We start from the raw sequence: 15,325 nt of genomic DNA, 5'->3' as shown, positions 1-15,325 counted from the left end.
TAGTGAAACGAACGAACACCGTAAAACTGAAGGTATTTTTAATCAAAACAATGAGAAAATTCATAACAAAAGGAACAGAAAAATCCAGTGTATCTATGATTAGCGGAGTGATGATTGTTAGTCAGCCGGTTCGTTTTGGGGTTCGGGGGTTAAAGAAACATCTCTGATTATATAAAGACCGATAATCATTAAAATCGAAAAAATTAGAGAGACCCGAAACAAGTCCTTCTGAGTAGAAGAATACGATGCATTAATTAGATTTCTTATGTGCGAATTCGGAGGGTAAGATAAAGCTGTTCGTAAATCTCGAAAAATAGATTCAATTTCAGGAACCGGTAATAATCCTTCTAGGCTTGTAAGTAATCTATAAGGAAGCTTTTTGCTCCAAACACCACCTGCTATAGCAGACCCGAAAGCACCTCCAACAGAAGAGAAAGTTAAATATAGAGTTAAATTTTGGCCTACTTTTGTATGTGAAGACACGGATTGGACTGCCACTTGAGCACTAAGGGTAAGTAATCCCCCTCCAACACCTGCAACAAAAAGCATAAAAACAATTCTTCGGATATTTGAATTTTCATTATCAAATCCAAAAAGAATGTAGCCTATGATTCCAAGAAGATACAAAGGAATGGAAAACTTTAATAGTACTTTAAACCTCGCAAACTTCTTCATAAGGAAACCAGAGCAAATAGCAGAAGTGGTCATAGAAAATATAAACACATTAACAATCAACCCACTAGCGTCTATGGAAAGGTCATGCGTTACCTGTAAGTAAGAAGTGAGGAAATTAGAAAAAATGGAATAGGTCATAAAGTACAGGAAAATTAGAAAACATGCACCCAAAACAGTCCGATCCTTCAGAGAACGTAATGCGAAAATTGGGTAAACAGCATATTTGGAATCATAAACACATAGAGCAACAAGTAGGAGCAGACCCAACCCCATTGTTAAGCAGGTCAGTAAATTCGACTCGGGAGACACAACCGTGCTGGAGTGGGAAAAAGGAAGAAGGAACAATCCAAATCCTGAAATGAATAATAATATTCCTACTCCATCTAGCTCTTGCCAAAAGTTAAGAAAAGTAGAATTATTAAAAAATTGGTGGTGTTCTCTGTATAAGCCAGCCGCCTTAGCTTTTTGTTGGTTAAAATAAAGGGAAAGTAAGAGAGGGAGCGATACGACGGGAAGAATGATGGCCCATATACCGTATCCAATTCTCCAGCCCATGGCTCTCTCAGGATGAAACGCTTGAGCAAGGGCTGGCCCCATCCAGACAGTAAGAAGATAAGGCTGTTCAGGAATAGCAGATAAAATTCCCCTGTTTAATAGAGAAGACGTATCAGCAATAATGAGCTGAGAGAGAATCCCAATGCCAGTCTGACCGCAAATGTAAATAATATAGGCAAGGGTAAATGTTCCAATATTTCGTGAGCAGGCCAAGAGAACATAGCCAAATACAGCCATGCATAAAGCTAGAGTTATACTTTCTGTACGGCCAAACACATCCCCTGCCTTGACCATAGGAGCACGAACCACGGCCAAAAGTATGTTGCTGACGAGATTGATTGTTGCCAAATTAGAATGAGCAGAAAAATTGCTAGTTGCATATCTTTGTAAAGAGACAGTAGTTTGCTGTTCTAATGAAGTAGCAAATGCTAATAAATAAAGGCTGAAGTAGCGTTAGCATATTCTTCGTTATAATCAGATAAAGCTAAATCCTTATGTAGAAACTGATCTTACCCTAAATATGCAACAATTACTGATTTTCTTGACCAAGTGGAGGCAATGGCTTGTACTTTTGAGACTCCCTCCAGGGACATGTCTGACTGTCGATCAACCTGGGTCCTCGGTGAAACCGCCAGTTGTCTTTCTTGACTGATTAAGTGGCTTTCTATTGTGTTCTTGTTATAAAAGCCATCAATAGAAGGCTCATTTGTTTCCATAGTTCCATAGTTTCGATTCATACACGAAATCGGTAAAGGACAGATTTGGGTCAGTCGACTTGTGAGTGTTATCAGATCGGAATTCTCTTAAGTTTTTTAAGTAGTATTAAACGAATTTGAGTAGATGTAAATAGAGCGAAAATAAACAAAAAAAGAAAAGAAAGAAAAGTCTAGTCTAGTCTTTTCATAATCTAATAAGAGAAAATAGAAATCATTAAAATTGAAAGAAATTATCTTCATCTTTATGTCTTCTATTGCTTATTGTGGTTTTGCTATATGAACTATGACATTTTACAAAGTAGGTCTTTCACCAATTCCTGTTAACGCTTCCATTTCATTTTATTCCAAATGTCTTCAGGTTTAAAGCGGTTTTACTATCCGAGATGTTGAACCTGAGGGTTTAAGCCTAGCAACGTTTGTAAGAAACGAAAAATAAGGAAAAGTACGTATATATGCTTAGCAAAGAAAACAAACGAAAAAGTATCGTAGCTAAATTATCAATTTTAATTAGTATTCCATAAAGCAAAAGTAGATTGTCGTTACTGAATTATTTCTAAAGTTGTTGTTGTACACATTTCAGTTCTATTCGTAGTAGCATATACCGACAACACTAAGAAGAGACCATGGAAATTAGGATTGGAAGCTAAACCGTAGGAAAAAATGAGTAAATACAGAGTTGAAATTCAGCAAATGATGTTTATTTTGGGAGAGGTGCAGGATCCTCTCCCAGAGACTATCCAATTAGTGGAAGAATTAATTCGAGGACAAGTCATGGAAATGTTGATTCAAGCAAATGAACTAGCTATACGAAGGGGCTCAAAATCCATCAACGTTGAAGACTTATTCTTTTTAATTCGGCACGATCGTGCTAAAGTTAATCGACTCAAGACATACTTATCGTGGAAAGAAGTCCGAAAAAAGGCTAAAGAACAGGATGCAAATGCCGCCGATACAAAGGATCTCTTTGAAGAGGTAGAATCCAAAACAAAGACGATGACTGCTCCCGTGGCGATGCCCTGGGAAGTGAAAAATATGTTTTCTGAACCGATACCGGAAACTGAAGAATTCGAAGGCGATGATGACATGATGGAGATGGCATATGCGACAAGAGAAAGGCTAAAATTAGCTGATGAGAGGACAAAAAAAATGACAAGAGAGGAATATGTTCACTGGAGTGAATGTCGTCAAGCTAGTTTTACCTACCGAAAAGGAAAGCGCTTCCGCGAGTGGTGCGGTATGTCTGTGTTAACAGAAACTCGACCAGATAACGACATAGTTGATATTTTAGGATTTTTGACATTTGAGATCGTTGCGACCTTAACGGAAGAGGCTTTGGCAGTCAAAGAAAGGATGGATCAAATACAAGATAATACAAGACATGGGAGTTATCATGTTCCAAATCATCCAAAGGAACGCTACTTGTTTGATGGGCTTACTGAAGGTAGGACTCCTTTGCAAATATTTCACGTCTTGGAAGCTTTCCGACGACTACAAGTACCCAACAAAAAACATACTTCTATGAGAAGCTTTAACGGAGGATTAGTGAAGTCAAGAGTTTATCTAATTTAATTATCTTATATCTTGTTACGATTCATACGAAAATTAACGGGAACAGCTGAAGGCCATTCCCATGTACTACTAATGCTCATGACCCTAAGAATAGTGAAACCATCAAAAGGATGATGACTTTCCTTTAATTCAATGGAATGTCCTTTTACGTTTACTATTTCTTTTTCTTGTTTCTTCAAAATCGCAATAGCAATCTAATGAGATTTCGTATCCATGCTAAAACTATGCCTAAGACGTTCCTAAACTAGGGTTCTACTAATTGATGAGCGAAGAGTACACTGTCAATTTACAAACCATGCTTGTATCGTATTTTCATAGCTCAGCTAGTTGCTCCAACGCAGGTTTTGTTTTATTCGATTTTCTTACCAATTCAGAACAACCACAATTTGAAAAATTTACCCAAGTAAAACTAATGAAAAATAGTTCTAAAGAATGTATTTTTTTTCTGCGTTTTTCACTTTTATCCTCTTCAGTTAGGACGCATTCATCATACAAATGTTCCACATCATATATACGCAAATGCTTCGGTAGAAATCCTACTTATACCCATCCACTGAAACAATTACCAATTTCAAAACTTTTGGCTTCAATTTGGTCTTTTTATTTTTTTTCTTATTTATTGTAACAAAAAAGCTGAAGAAAGTATTTCAGTAAAATATTCAGTATCGTAATGTCATCGCCTCAGAAGGGAAATCTTTTGACTCGTGTTAAGCGTATTATACCACCTTTGTCTGGATCAGCGCATAAGGGACAAGCTGGTCGAGTAGGTATTTTTGGAGGATGTCAACATTATACGGGAGCACCTTACTATTCTTCTATGAGCTCTATGCTCTTTGGCACCGACCAAAGCCATATCTTCTGTGAAAAAAATGCCGCAAACGTGATAAAAAGCTATTCTCCTGACCTAATTGTACATCCTTTCTTGCGGGAAAAGGAAAATAAAAACCCTGGTGACTCTATTGATGGTATAATGGAACTTGTTAAACCTATGATGGAACGATTGCATGCGATCGTTATCGGCCCTGGCTTGGGTCGTGATGAATGGATGCTAGAGACCGTTGCTAAAGTTATTCAGTATGCTCGGGAAAAGGAAATGCCTATGGTAATTGATGCAGATGGTCTCTTCTTAGTGCAACAGCGCCCTGAGCTTGTGAGCGGATACCATAATGTGGTATTGACACCTAATGTTGTGGAGTTTAAGCGTCTTTGTGATAAAGTAGGTGTTCAGAGTGAAGGTCCTGATGCTTGCCAAAATTTGGCGAAAAAATTAAATCTTTTGATTGTCCAAAAAGGTAAAGAAGATATAATTTCTGATGGGGGTACGATTTATGCTTGCTCTGTTCCTGGAGGATTAAAGCGATGTGGTGGTCAAGGTGATATCCTTACTGGGATTCTCGTTACTTTCCTTGCTTGGCGGAAGGCTTACTTGAATAAGCAATGGGATATTGAAGGCGACATGGATGCTAAGGAATGTTTGTTTTTAGCAGCATACGGAGCTTGTGCCACCACTAGATGGTGTAGCCGTGTATCATTCAAAGAATGCGGAAGGGCAACACAATCAAGTGACTTAGTTCGCCATGTTGGTCAAGTTTACAATGCTCTAGTGGATGATGAAATTCCATCAAGTGAACAGCCAATTAAGGAGTAAATTCAAACGATTAATGAGCATAGCTAGAACCTGAGGGCTACGATCTTTAGATACTTATGTAATTTTTCTTTTGTGTTCTAAAACTTTACTTAAAAATAAATATTTTATCTATGCATCCATCAATCCATCACGATAATGGTTTGCTTCACTCTAAACTAGGAGAGTATGCTGTTTCGTACTGTGCATGAAGAAGGTATTATTATTCGGTTTTTCGGTAAGACTTTAGGCCAAATACGTTTATTTACACAAGTAAATGGAATCCATCGCATACTTGATTAAGCTCTTATTATTTAAACCATTAAGCGTTAGTAAAGAAGTTATATTTGGAAGGATACAGCGGTAGAATCAATATGGTTAAAGAAAATGAAACATAAGGAATCGAATAGCACATTACAAACTAGATATCATGAAAGACTAGTACGTCTTCAGGGTTAAGAGCATTGCTAGGATTTTAGTGAAAGAGAAGGCCATTGCAAAAACTGCAATGACTGTCTAGATATCCAATTATTTAGAAAAGACAGTGATGACAGCAAATACGGCGTAAAACAATGCGATAGGATAGGCGACAAGGAAGCGCATATTGTTAACCTGGAGAATAGCAACAAACATAGCGCTGGCAGCATATGTGCTCCATATAGATGCAAAAGCAGCAGAGGCATATCCCAAAATTCCACTAAAACATAGTTAGCACATTTCGTCCAAAAATATTAGAGACGATGCCTAACGATGTCTACTTACTTAAAAGATACCAGATTTTTAAAAAAGGCTACTACTACCAAGGGGAGTAAAGAATATCCCAACACGCTGACGGTGCGGGTGTAAAATAAGTTTCTTGCAGACATTAATCGTAAAACGAGATGCAGGCTGAGTGAACCAAGTAGAGCTATTCCATAAATATATCCAAAGTGGGATCGACCATGTAAGGAAAGAAAAGTACTGAATAAGAGACAAAATAGCACTGGGCCAGCCATATCAGTGTCATCCATAATATGAACATCAACATGTTTAAAAGGATTCAGTACATGTGTGGTCTAATTTATAACGTTAGTAAGAAGTCTAAAAAAAAAACACAAGATATAAGCGTAGTCCGATTAAAACGCAATAAACATGCGTCTTAATCTGGATGTCCTTTCGTAAGCCTTTTGGATTGACACTTATAGTGTCTGATGCAAAGGTATCATCTCACTTACCTTTTGTTTTATGTGTCCGAAATTGATGTCTAATTCTTCAAGCAACGAGGGCTCTCCTGGGTATCCACTGGTCGAAAATGCAGCGAGCCAACCTTGACTTAAGGGTTCACTTAAAGGCTCATCATAGAAACCAGAAGACCGTGCCTGTGCAGCATAAGAATTTGTTTCGGGAAAAGTCCCTTGGTAATACTGTAAATTTGCCGGATTGTTGTAATAAGCCATGGGTTATGGTTTCACACATGCATGCTCTGGGGACGTAGTTATTTCTCTTCCCATATGAGTATACAGTAAGGGTTATGCTTTTACAGAAATACACTAAATATGATATATAAACAGTATATTAGAAGTGCTTAGTTGTTAAATAAATATTTCTTTGAATTTATTTCCTTAGAAAGTAAAAACCCTCTTTCGGTTCGAACGTAAGGCACAAAGAGCGAAATGGTTGAAACCCTGAGAGTAGGCTAACATGTACAGTATTGAGTCTTGAAATATCCATCAAAACAATGACTAATTAGGAAGGATAACTAGTCGCCGAACATTTTCTCTACCGATTTCACTACGCACCCTCTCGGCGTTCCTCTTGCGCGAACCATGGAAACTACGAGTTCAGCTTACTATTCATTTGAAAATTAGAAGAAAGGAAAACCGAAATAAAAAGACTTTTTACCTTGCAAAAGGGCGCTATTCAAATCGCATCAATACAAATATCATACTTTCTGCAGATTAAAATGATACGCAACGATAAAAGCTCAGTATTTTCATGATCGTTAAGTCGCTCAAATCGAATTTCCTTTTATTCATTAAAATAAATGAATTTGCATAGGCATTTTGTATTCCTTAATCGTAGAATGCCTGTGATGGGATATAACTTGGTTTGTTTACATCTTGTAAATAAAGATTCTCACACAACCAATCCATCTGTTTCTTTCAATACTTTAATTATTACTTCAATCATTGAATAAATTAAGCTATTTACGCATTATAAAATTTTCTTTAAACTCACCGGTATTGATGCTTCCACCATTAAAGTCACTAATATTAACCACCATCTTAAGTAGTACAGCAATTTCCATGTTTTCCAACTGTCTTCATTTATTATTATATTAAACCTTAAGGTTATCTTATTTCATTTTATTTCATATTTCAATTTTTTTATTTCCTTCTTTTCATTTTTTTTGTTGTTTCCTAGTGTTGGGCTTTTGACAACACAAATTGATTGAAGAGGAATCAAGTGCATTCGTTAGCTTCAGCCAGGAACTCTGTGAATTTCTTATTGATTCTATTTGAAGTAGAGTTTTAGGAATCTTTCTTTTATCCTTCATCAGGAAAGGATGGAATATGGTCTGGGGTAAACGAAGTATCGTATGTAAAGAGGAGCCGGATCAGAAAAACCGAACTAGTACGGGCCACAAGACAGTCAAGAGATGTTTTTCTTGTAATCAACACGTAAAACTATCGAGAAATGGATCTATGAGGGAGTGGACTTGTCCTCTTTGTGAAGCTCCAAACCACTTTGATGACAATGGAGAAGTAGTGGATTATCGGCCTCCAACACCACCATCATATGAGACATCCGCTCCTAATTTTCTTTCAAGGTTCGTAGAGAAAACACCAACTAAGAGTCCTTTTTGCGAGGACTGCTTGCGAAACCAACTGCTTGTGAATCGAATGCTCGCAGATTTTCTACCTGAGCAAAACCATCCTGATTACAAGGCCTATGAAGCCGCTTTTCCTAAATATAAAGAATCTTTAGAAGAAAAATTTCCTATTGTCTGTGATAATTGTTACGGTCCTGTTCATGAGCAATTAGAAAGCAATAATTACGAAGCCAAAAATCATGTATTAGGTCAATGGCTTGTTCAATCTAAGGAAAAATTTTATTCCACTCCTTCTTTAAATAACAATTCCTTTTCATCTATAATATGGGTTTCCAGAGGTGTTGGATTTTTTCTGTTTTATGCACATGCTATAGGCTGGCATTTTTACCATTCCATTTTACCCGCTTTCTTTCCAGAGTTTATTCAAGGATTACTGAAGAAGATTTCTGGAATTTTCTTATTGAATTTAAGTTTGAGCCAAGGTGCAATGATCACTTGGCTGGGATTTTTTGTAATTTTTTGGAATCCTTACTGGCTCGTTCTTTCCCAAGATTCCTCTACTAGCCTCTATGGGAGAGAGCAATACATTCGTTCTCAGTTTATTTCTACTCTAATCCGACTAGCTTCAGTCTATATTTTGAATATTTACGAGTTTGGTGTCAAGGCTGAATATTTTCGGGATGCTAATAATGTTCGTTCCACAATCTCCCAAGTGCATACAGTTCTATTTTTTATCACTATATTTTTTCTAATTGTAAGTTTTTCCTGTCTAGATTTTCGCTCTCCTCGAAAGATAAATTTGTCGGATAGGACACTTCCAAAAAAATCAAAGAGAAACAAATCTAAATTAGCCTCGTTGACAAAAAATTTTAAATCAAGGAAAAAGGAAAATAATTCCAAGCCTCCAGTTTTTCCTCAAACAACACCGTTATCTTCACATTTTCGAAAGTTGTCTGAAATGCCTAAGATTTCACCAATTTCAAATCTACAGAAAAAGCTCGAAGCTCTTCCAACTTCAAGTCCATACTCTTCAAAATGTTCACGTTTTCAAAACATGCCTCAGAATTACAGGGGAAAAGATTCCATAAAGGTGACACCAACTGATATTAGGCCGGAAGTCATGAAAGAGTTAAATCAATATAAGAAGACGAGACAATTATCAAAATATCGCGAAGAGAACACCAAATACTCTTTTTTTAGAAATTCTGGAATAGAAAATTTATTTTCGGAGACACTAAATCTAACTAATGACTCTGCTGAAGTTTTAGAAGCCAAAGCCTCTATTCGAAAAAGAAACGGACTTATACTTGCAGTTATGAGTATCAGCTTCGTTTTATTTTTCTGGACCACTCAACGAATGTTTCAATTAAGTAGGATGAATTCTGTCTGTTTGCTTTTTGTGGGACTAAGCTCTTGTTTTATTTATATGTATCGCAATCACTATGTTTTTAACACATAGGACCTTTGATCATTAACACTTTTATATGTTGAGATGCGTATGAAAACAAGAGTTTATGATGAAAGTATAAAAAGCATTCGTCTGCTATTGAACTTTCCTTTCTTCAACTAGTTGTCTTAGTTGAATCAAGATTTAAAAAAGAAGCAATTATATAGGTAGATTGCTTTGCATACTTCTTTTCATTAATTATATACTTTATTTATTGGTAATTCATTTTTCTATTATATACTTTCCATAAACTATGTATCGCGTATTCTTTGTAATTTTACTCGTACTATATAAGTGACAAACAGTTGAGAGACCAGGTGACAATGTTCGAATACCATACCAATAAGATACTTTCTAACTTACCATCTGCCAATCTCACGGATCACAATTGTCACGAAGAAACCTCTTTAATTGAAGAGTAAATAGTTTGAATTAGGTAAATATTTACTTTTGGTCACCATGCAACCCATCTCCTTAGCGAAGTACATTCAGAAATCTCCCTTTTTGTACAAGCTTTTGAAGCCTGTTTCTCAAGCTTATATTAACCTCTCTGGCTACCGTAAATTTGGTCTTCGTTACGATGATTTGACTTTAGAAGAAAACGACGTTGTTGAGAAGGCCTTGAGCCGTTTGCCGGAGCACGAATCTTTTGATAGAGTATACCGTATCCGTCGTGCCATGCAGTTGAACATCGAAAACAAGATCTTGCCCAAATCTGAATGGACAAAGAGTGAAGAAGACACCCTTTATCTTCGTCCTATTGTCAAGCGTGTTATGGAGGAGAAGCAAGAACGTGAGGCTTTCGACTCTCTTATTGTCGACAGAACTCCCAAGCAAGCAGCTCCCTCTCATTAAATTAGGACGATTAATAAGAAGTAGGATCCTTAGCTCCAATAACCCCATAAATACAACATGAGCAGTAGTATGCAGTCGGTACCATTAAGTTTCTTGCTGCCTTCACTTGGAATTTTTGACTGTTCATGTACATATGCAAGTGGTTTTCCGAGATTAAGTGATGCAATTCTGGCTATCCGACTTCTTATCCTTGGTGATATAGTATTCATTTCCTCCCTTCTCTATGTACCAGTCTTTAACATTCTCGTCTTTTGTCTCAGTATGCAGTCAATCTTTTGTATTGCATTACAATCAATAACTATGATAGTTTGTAGGTTACGCAAAAGCCATCTCGGAACTGTTTCGAGAGCTTTCTCATATCTCCCCCTTCTTTTATCCGTCATCTGATGACTGTTCTCTTTTTTAAATAACAGCCTTTTTTCCCCCGATGTTCATGTGTCTCCAGTTCAACGTTTCAACGTAGCATTCTCCATTGTAATTGTATAATACCAATTGTTTAATAGCAGCCGCTCATAGGCACATTATGATTCTTTAAAAGCGTTGGAGCTTCCTAAAAAGGACTAAGCAAGTAGTTCAAATAAATTACAAATATTTTTTTATAATTAGCTGTGGTAGAATTTGATATATAAATCTGCTATAGTGCCTCTTATTTCTAAAACCTGTTATTATTTTTATGATTTTATTATCTTTGTTTTGATGTTCTTAAGTAAATCACCTTCAATCGTGAATTATATAAAAATTGACCGATTCGACATAGAAGCTTCTTTTGCAGGTTGACCACTCTCAACTAATCAGGAAATGTTTAAAAACCAGTTACATTGCATATCCAGTTGATTACAAACGTATGAGGTTTTCAGCAATAAAACAGAGACATGAGAGAAGTTTTAGACTATCAAAATTCAGTATGTAAACAAAAATACAAGGATGTGTTCCATCGGTTTGTTAAAGAAGAAAAGCAAATTGACGTGGAGAAATGCAGTCATAGCAGGCAGCATGACCTCTGGAAAAGATTTGTGAAACGGTGGAATGACGGAAAGATGCGCCAAAAGTGGTATTCCTTAATGCAGGCTCCTATAGCTCATCCTAATGCTCAGTCGCCTGTAGGACCGGCTAAACCAACATTTGATGACTTACACGATCGTCAAGAGCTACGAGAGCAGATTCAAGAACAACAACGCTCCTCAAAACGTTATGGAAACAAACTGAAAGCAAGGCGTGAAACTGAACTGCTGGATGAGATTTTGCCTAAAGAACCAGCAGGAAGTAAACAAGCGCTATTGCAGAAAAAGAAGGAGAAACAGCAAGCTTTGAAACATTATCGTGAACGGTCAGATGACGAAACGGAACTGAATGAGAATGATCTTTTCGGTGAGTCTGACTCTTTCAGTAAGCAAATTGAACGAGAGCGTTTAAGAAAAAAAATACGAGATGAAAAGCGACAGGTACATCACACTCAGAAAGACGAAGAAATCCTTCAAAAAATGCAGGAAAGAAAGGAAAAGGAAAAGAAAACTGTAGAAATGCTACGAGAAATCGCTCGGAGCCGCTTTACAAGGTCGTCTTAATCTTTTCATGGTATGGCTATGATAGCTATGTACACTTATAAGATGGTTTTTATTTTAGTAACATTACTTGTGTATTTCAAATTCATTCACTATACTGTACTCATAAGAAATAGATAGAATAAAAAAGGTAAATTAAGGAACATCCGATGCGTAAAAAATCATTCGCATTTCATAAACTTGTTTTTAAATAGTGATTTCTAAAGCATTAAAATCAGAATATATGATGACTAGATATACAAAGATAAATTCGCCAAAGAGTGCACAGCATTACTGTTTTTCATAAGAATTATCCGGCGTGGGTGCTATCTCGAACTTTTGAAATTCAAAGCTTCTATCTTGTAAGAAAGACGTGGATTTTCCGAATAGGCGAGGTTTACCATTATTCTTTTCACACAAAAGTAACTGGTCGAATAAGGCAATTTTTGGATCATTCGGATCGACATGAGATCGATCGCTAACAAATTCAGAAAACGCTTGAGTGTTACAAAAGCTAAAGATCCAATCTCCATGAATTTTAGATGACTGGCGTGCAAACTTCCTGAAGTTAAATGACTCATTCTTTCTCTGACCAGCTTGACGGTTTTCATCTTTTTTCTGAAAGTATTGTCTATACGGACCGAGTATTTTCGTAAAAAATTTCAAGAAAACAGTTGATACTAATTGACCATTAAAACAAACGGGAGTACAAGGGGCACATACGTACCGGATTTTCCCGATATTTATATGTAGGCCACAATTGTCACATCGTAAATGAGTTTGCTCTAGTGGGGCACCAGATACGGCACACACAACATGAGAACCAGTGGTATATAAATCAATCGAAACGTACCGAAGTTTGTGTCCTTCCTTGTAAAGCAGATGCTTACTCATTTTCTCAGCAACGTTGTTTATGTAAGGGACATTTACAGCTGATTTATTCCTTTTGAAAGGCTCTTCGTGTTGCTTATCGCAATATGTATGAGCAACTGTCATTGAATTTCTGCGAACACTGTCAGAAACAGATGAATACAAAAGACCAGATTCATGCATTGTAGGCGAATAAGCTCGGGTCGAAGGCGGAGAAGAGAAGTGACGTGAATGCTCGGCTGTTAAGCGTCCATGAGAAGAGATTCTACTTAATGACCTTGTAAGACCGAATTGTTTAGAAAACGAAATGTTTGATGTATTTTCTTGAAACCTTAGGAAGCCATTTAGCACCGGTGGTACCACATAGGAATTTCTGTTAACCCAAGGATGCCGAGAAAGGAAGGAGGGAACATGAAACCTTTCTCGAAAGGGAAAACTCGTGGTTGTACTCAAAGGCATCGTGTTATTGGGATATGTTTCGCATACATACTTTGGAACTCCATAAGGTATCTCATAATGAGAATGCAAGGGAGCGGCTGTACTTAAGTTCGCATACAATTTATGCCGCAAGGAAGTAGGTAAAGTAACTGGATTTCCATAGGTTTTGATCAGATTATTGTCCAAATCACATACAACAAGAGGTATACTATCCGACTGTAAACTCTCCAAAGCTATAGCATCACTGGAAATACCAATGATATAAGAGCATGGTGCTTCCAGACACGAAATCAACCTTCTCGATAGAACAGGAATAAATAAACCTTGCCATTCTAAAGGATAAAGCAGATGAACAAGCGCGAATGACGCGTAACTAAGCATGCTTATACTTTTAGATAAAAACAATATTTTAGACTCTAGCAATGCCGCTTCAAAAAGAGAAATAATATTCCAAAAGTCTAAAGTACGAAACAAAGGATACAAATCCACGTCATTCCATCCAGGAATTTCATTCAAAGGACTACGGAAGGCACAAAGTTGGAGAGGTCCAACCTCAACACGAGTTTGAGAGAGCCCTCTTGGAGGTAAAGGTATTTCGTTGCATATATTTTTTATGTAAGCCTCAATAGACATATTTCGTAAGAAAGCGACGTCAGCAGGAGGAATATAATCAAGTTCATCAACAAGGAGAGATGAACATATAATTCTAAGCCAATCGCGACAGAAAGACTGTAAGTAAGGCCTTCTAGTTAGAATACCATATGCCTTTGGCAACCAAAGGTGCTCACCCTCAGTAAAAATATCAGTTAATCCAAAAAGTAAGTTTTTCATAGGACGCAACATCTCTTCGTAAAGATGTATATTTTCTTCATGTCTGGCTATCTGTTCTGATAAATAGGCGTTAAAAAAGGGATTCTGCTCCGCCTTTTTGTCCATCTCACATAGTCGTGAAAGATGATCTTTTTCGGCATGCAGCTTAAACAACAAAAAATTAGCAACTTCTAAATCTTCTGGGGATGCATAGATATTTCGCCAAGTATCGCAAGCATTCTTCAAATCAGACTGCATTTCCAATGGCATTTTTACCCAGTTAACTAAGCAAATTCCATAAACCTTGGAATTATCCTCACTTGTCAAGGCAAACGTATGATGAGTTGAAGCAGGACGAGTAGGAGATCGCTCGATAGTTATGTCATTTGGAAATACAAACATTGGGACGTAGTTGGGAAACTCCCAACGATAACAATTTGTACTTTCTGTACCTATGTCTTTTGAAGAGGGATATCTCTGCAGCAAAGAGGGAGGAAAACATCTTTCAAGAGGGTTTATTGAAGGATTAAAAGAAAGGTCTTCTGAATAAGCATCGTAGGATTTATATATGTCGGACAGAGTATGAATTGTGCCTATACTGAAGCGATTTTGCAAACGATCTTTATGAAAGCCAGATAAACTCAGAGAATGTTTACTCTGAGGGTGCGGTTCGGAGAGAGAGCTCTTTCGGGATGGACTAGGACTAGTAATGCAATCATCAATGTCAGAAGAACTGTTCTTACTTTTCCTAGCGATATATGTTAGGTTCGGAGAAGAATTGTCATCTAAGGAAGTACTATTAGGGAAATTCAGGATCGATGGCGAACTACGCAAATCTCCAGAATGGTTATTGTCTTTGTCAAGGGAGGATGATGGCGAAACACTTGATGTCCGTTTCAATGAAAGGCGCTTGCTCAAATTCATCGCCAATGCATTGCTGTCCTCAAAAATATCCTTCCCTTCATCCTGTTTTTGCACCGCAATCACATCACTGAACGTCTTCCTCGACAATCCTGCGAGAAAGAAATGACCTGCTATTGTTTCCATTCCAAATGCAATTAAATCATTGTTCCCTTTCACAACATATATTTCCTTCCTTGTGCAATTCTATTCTATATGAGCCCCTTAACAAGCGTTTTCCATTCTACCAGCCCTGCAGGGACGGTTGAAAACGATACTTGAATTCTGCTTGCTTTGGAGAAAATTCTTGAATTACGAGGTAGAGCGACATTGGTATTCAGTAGTTCCCAATTTTCATAGTCATCGCAATTTCTAAAAGTATCCTTCCAAAAAGTTTGTTTTTATCCTAAAAAGGTGTATTCAGCGGGCTTTTTGAAATTTAAACAACTGCTTTCATTAATTTTAATTTATGTTCTAAGGTAACACGTTACTTTACAGAAATAGGCAGAATCG

At 37.1% G+C, this 15,325-nt stretch overlaps 8 protein-coding genes across 8 annotated transcripts; 5 read left to right on the top strand and 3 right to left on the bottom strand.

Moving 5' to 3' along the window:
- Positions 1 to 117: 117 nt before the first annotated feature.
- Positions 118 to 1,967, bottom strand: SOCG_04013 (siderophore-iron transporter Str2; the record flags this gene model as incomplete). Its single annotated transcript, XM_013163922.1, has 2 exons — positions 118 to 1,672; positions 1,744 to 1,967. 2 exons carry the CDS (start codon positions 1,965 to 1,967, stop codon positions 118 to 120), a joined length of 1,779 nt encoding a protein of 592 aa, XP_013019376.1.
- Positions 1,968 to 2,499: 532 nt separating this feature from the next.
- Positions 2,500 to 3,870, top strand: SOCG_04012 (SAGA complex subunit Spt3). Its single transcript, XM_013163921.1, has one exon. It carries the CDS (start codon positions 2,607 to 2,609, stop codon positions 3,513 to 3,515), a length of 909 nt encoding a protein of 302 aa, XP_013019375.1. The 5' UTR covers positions 2,500 to 2,606; the 3' UTR covers positions 3,516 to 3,870.
- Positions 3,871 to 3,972: 102 nt separating this feature from the next.
- SOCG_04011 (uncharacterized protein) lies at positions 3,973 to 5,285 on the top strand. The gene has a single exon (XM_013163920.1). It carries the CDS (start codon positions 4,186 to 4,188, stop codon positions 5,161 to 5,163), a length of 978 nt encoding a protein of 325 aa, XP_013019374.1. The 5' UTR covers positions 3,973 to 4,185; the 3' UTR covers positions 5,164 to 5,285.
- On the bottom strand, positions 5,160 to 7,290 carry SOCG_04010 (rab GTPase binding protein). The gene is made up of 4 exons (XM_013163919.1): positions 7,021 to 7,290; positions 6,354 to 6,967; positions 5,902 to 6,194; positions 5,160 to 5,836 (listed from the first exon to the last, which is right to left on the bottom strand). The coding sequence occupies exons 2-4, from the start codon at positions 6,573 to 6,575 to the stop codon at positions 5,668 to 5,670; spliced, it is 684 nt and encodes a 227-aa protein (XP_013019373.1). The 5' UTR covers positions 6,576 to 6,967; positions 7,021 to 7,290; the 3' UTR covers positions 5,160 to 5,667.
- Positions 7,291 to 7,366: 76 nt separating this feature from the next.
- On the top strand, positions 7,367 to 9,600 carry SOCG_04009 (integral inner nuclear membrane protein Ima1). Its single transcript, XM_013163918.1, has one exon. The coding sequence runs from the start codon at positions 7,692 to 7,694 to the stop codon at positions 9,408 to 9,410; it is 1,719 nt and encodes a 572-aa protein (XP_013019372.1). The 5' UTR covers positions 7,367 to 7,691; the 3' UTR covers positions 9,411 to 9,600.
- Positions 9,601 to 9,703: 103 nt separating this feature from the next.
- SOCG_04008 (ubiquinol-cytochrome-c reductase complex subunit 6) lies at positions 9,704 to 10,681 on the top strand. Its single transcript, XM_013163917.1, has one exon. The coding sequence runs from the start codon at positions 9,858 to 9,860 to the stop codon at positions 10,251 to 10,253; it is 396 nt and encodes a 131-aa protein (XP_013019371.1). The 5' UTR covers positions 9,704 to 9,857; the 3' UTR covers positions 10,254 to 10,681.
- Positions 10,682 to 11,125: 444 nt separating this feature from the next.
- SOCG_04007 (uncharacterized protein) lies at positions 11,126 to 11,818 on the top strand (the record flags this gene model as incomplete). Its single annotated transcript, XM_013163916.1, has 1 exon — positions 11,126 to 11,818. The coding sequence occupies one exon, from the start codon at positions 11,126 to 11,128 to the stop codon at positions 11,816 to 11,818; it is 693 nt and encodes a 230-aa protein (XP_013019370.1).
- A 53-nt stretch (positions 11,819 to 11,871) lies between these two features.
- Positions 11,872 to 15,190, bottom strand: SOCG_04006 (diacylglycerol binding protein). The gene has a single exon (XM_013163915.1). The coding sequence runs from the start codon at positions 14,957 to 14,959 to the stop codon at positions 12,086 to 12,088; it is 2,874 nt and encodes a 957-aa protein (XP_013019369.1). The 5' UTR covers positions 14,960 to 15,190; the 3' UTR covers positions 11,872 to 12,085.
- Positions 15,191 to 15,325: the final 135 nt, after the last annotated feature.

Source organism: Schizosaccharomyces octosporus (genome assembly GCF_000150505.1).
Source record: "Schizosaccharomyces octosporus yFS286 unplaced genomic scaffold supercont6.2, whole genome shotgun sequence".
Lineage (NCBI taxonomy): Eukaryota > Fungi > Ascomycota > Schizosaccharomycetes > Schizosaccharomycetales > Schizosaccharomycetaceae > Schizosaccharomyces > Schizosaccharomyces octosporus.
The sequence above is the reverse complement of the archived record's forward strand: the minus strand, read 5'-3'. Positions and strand labels throughout refer to the sequence as shown.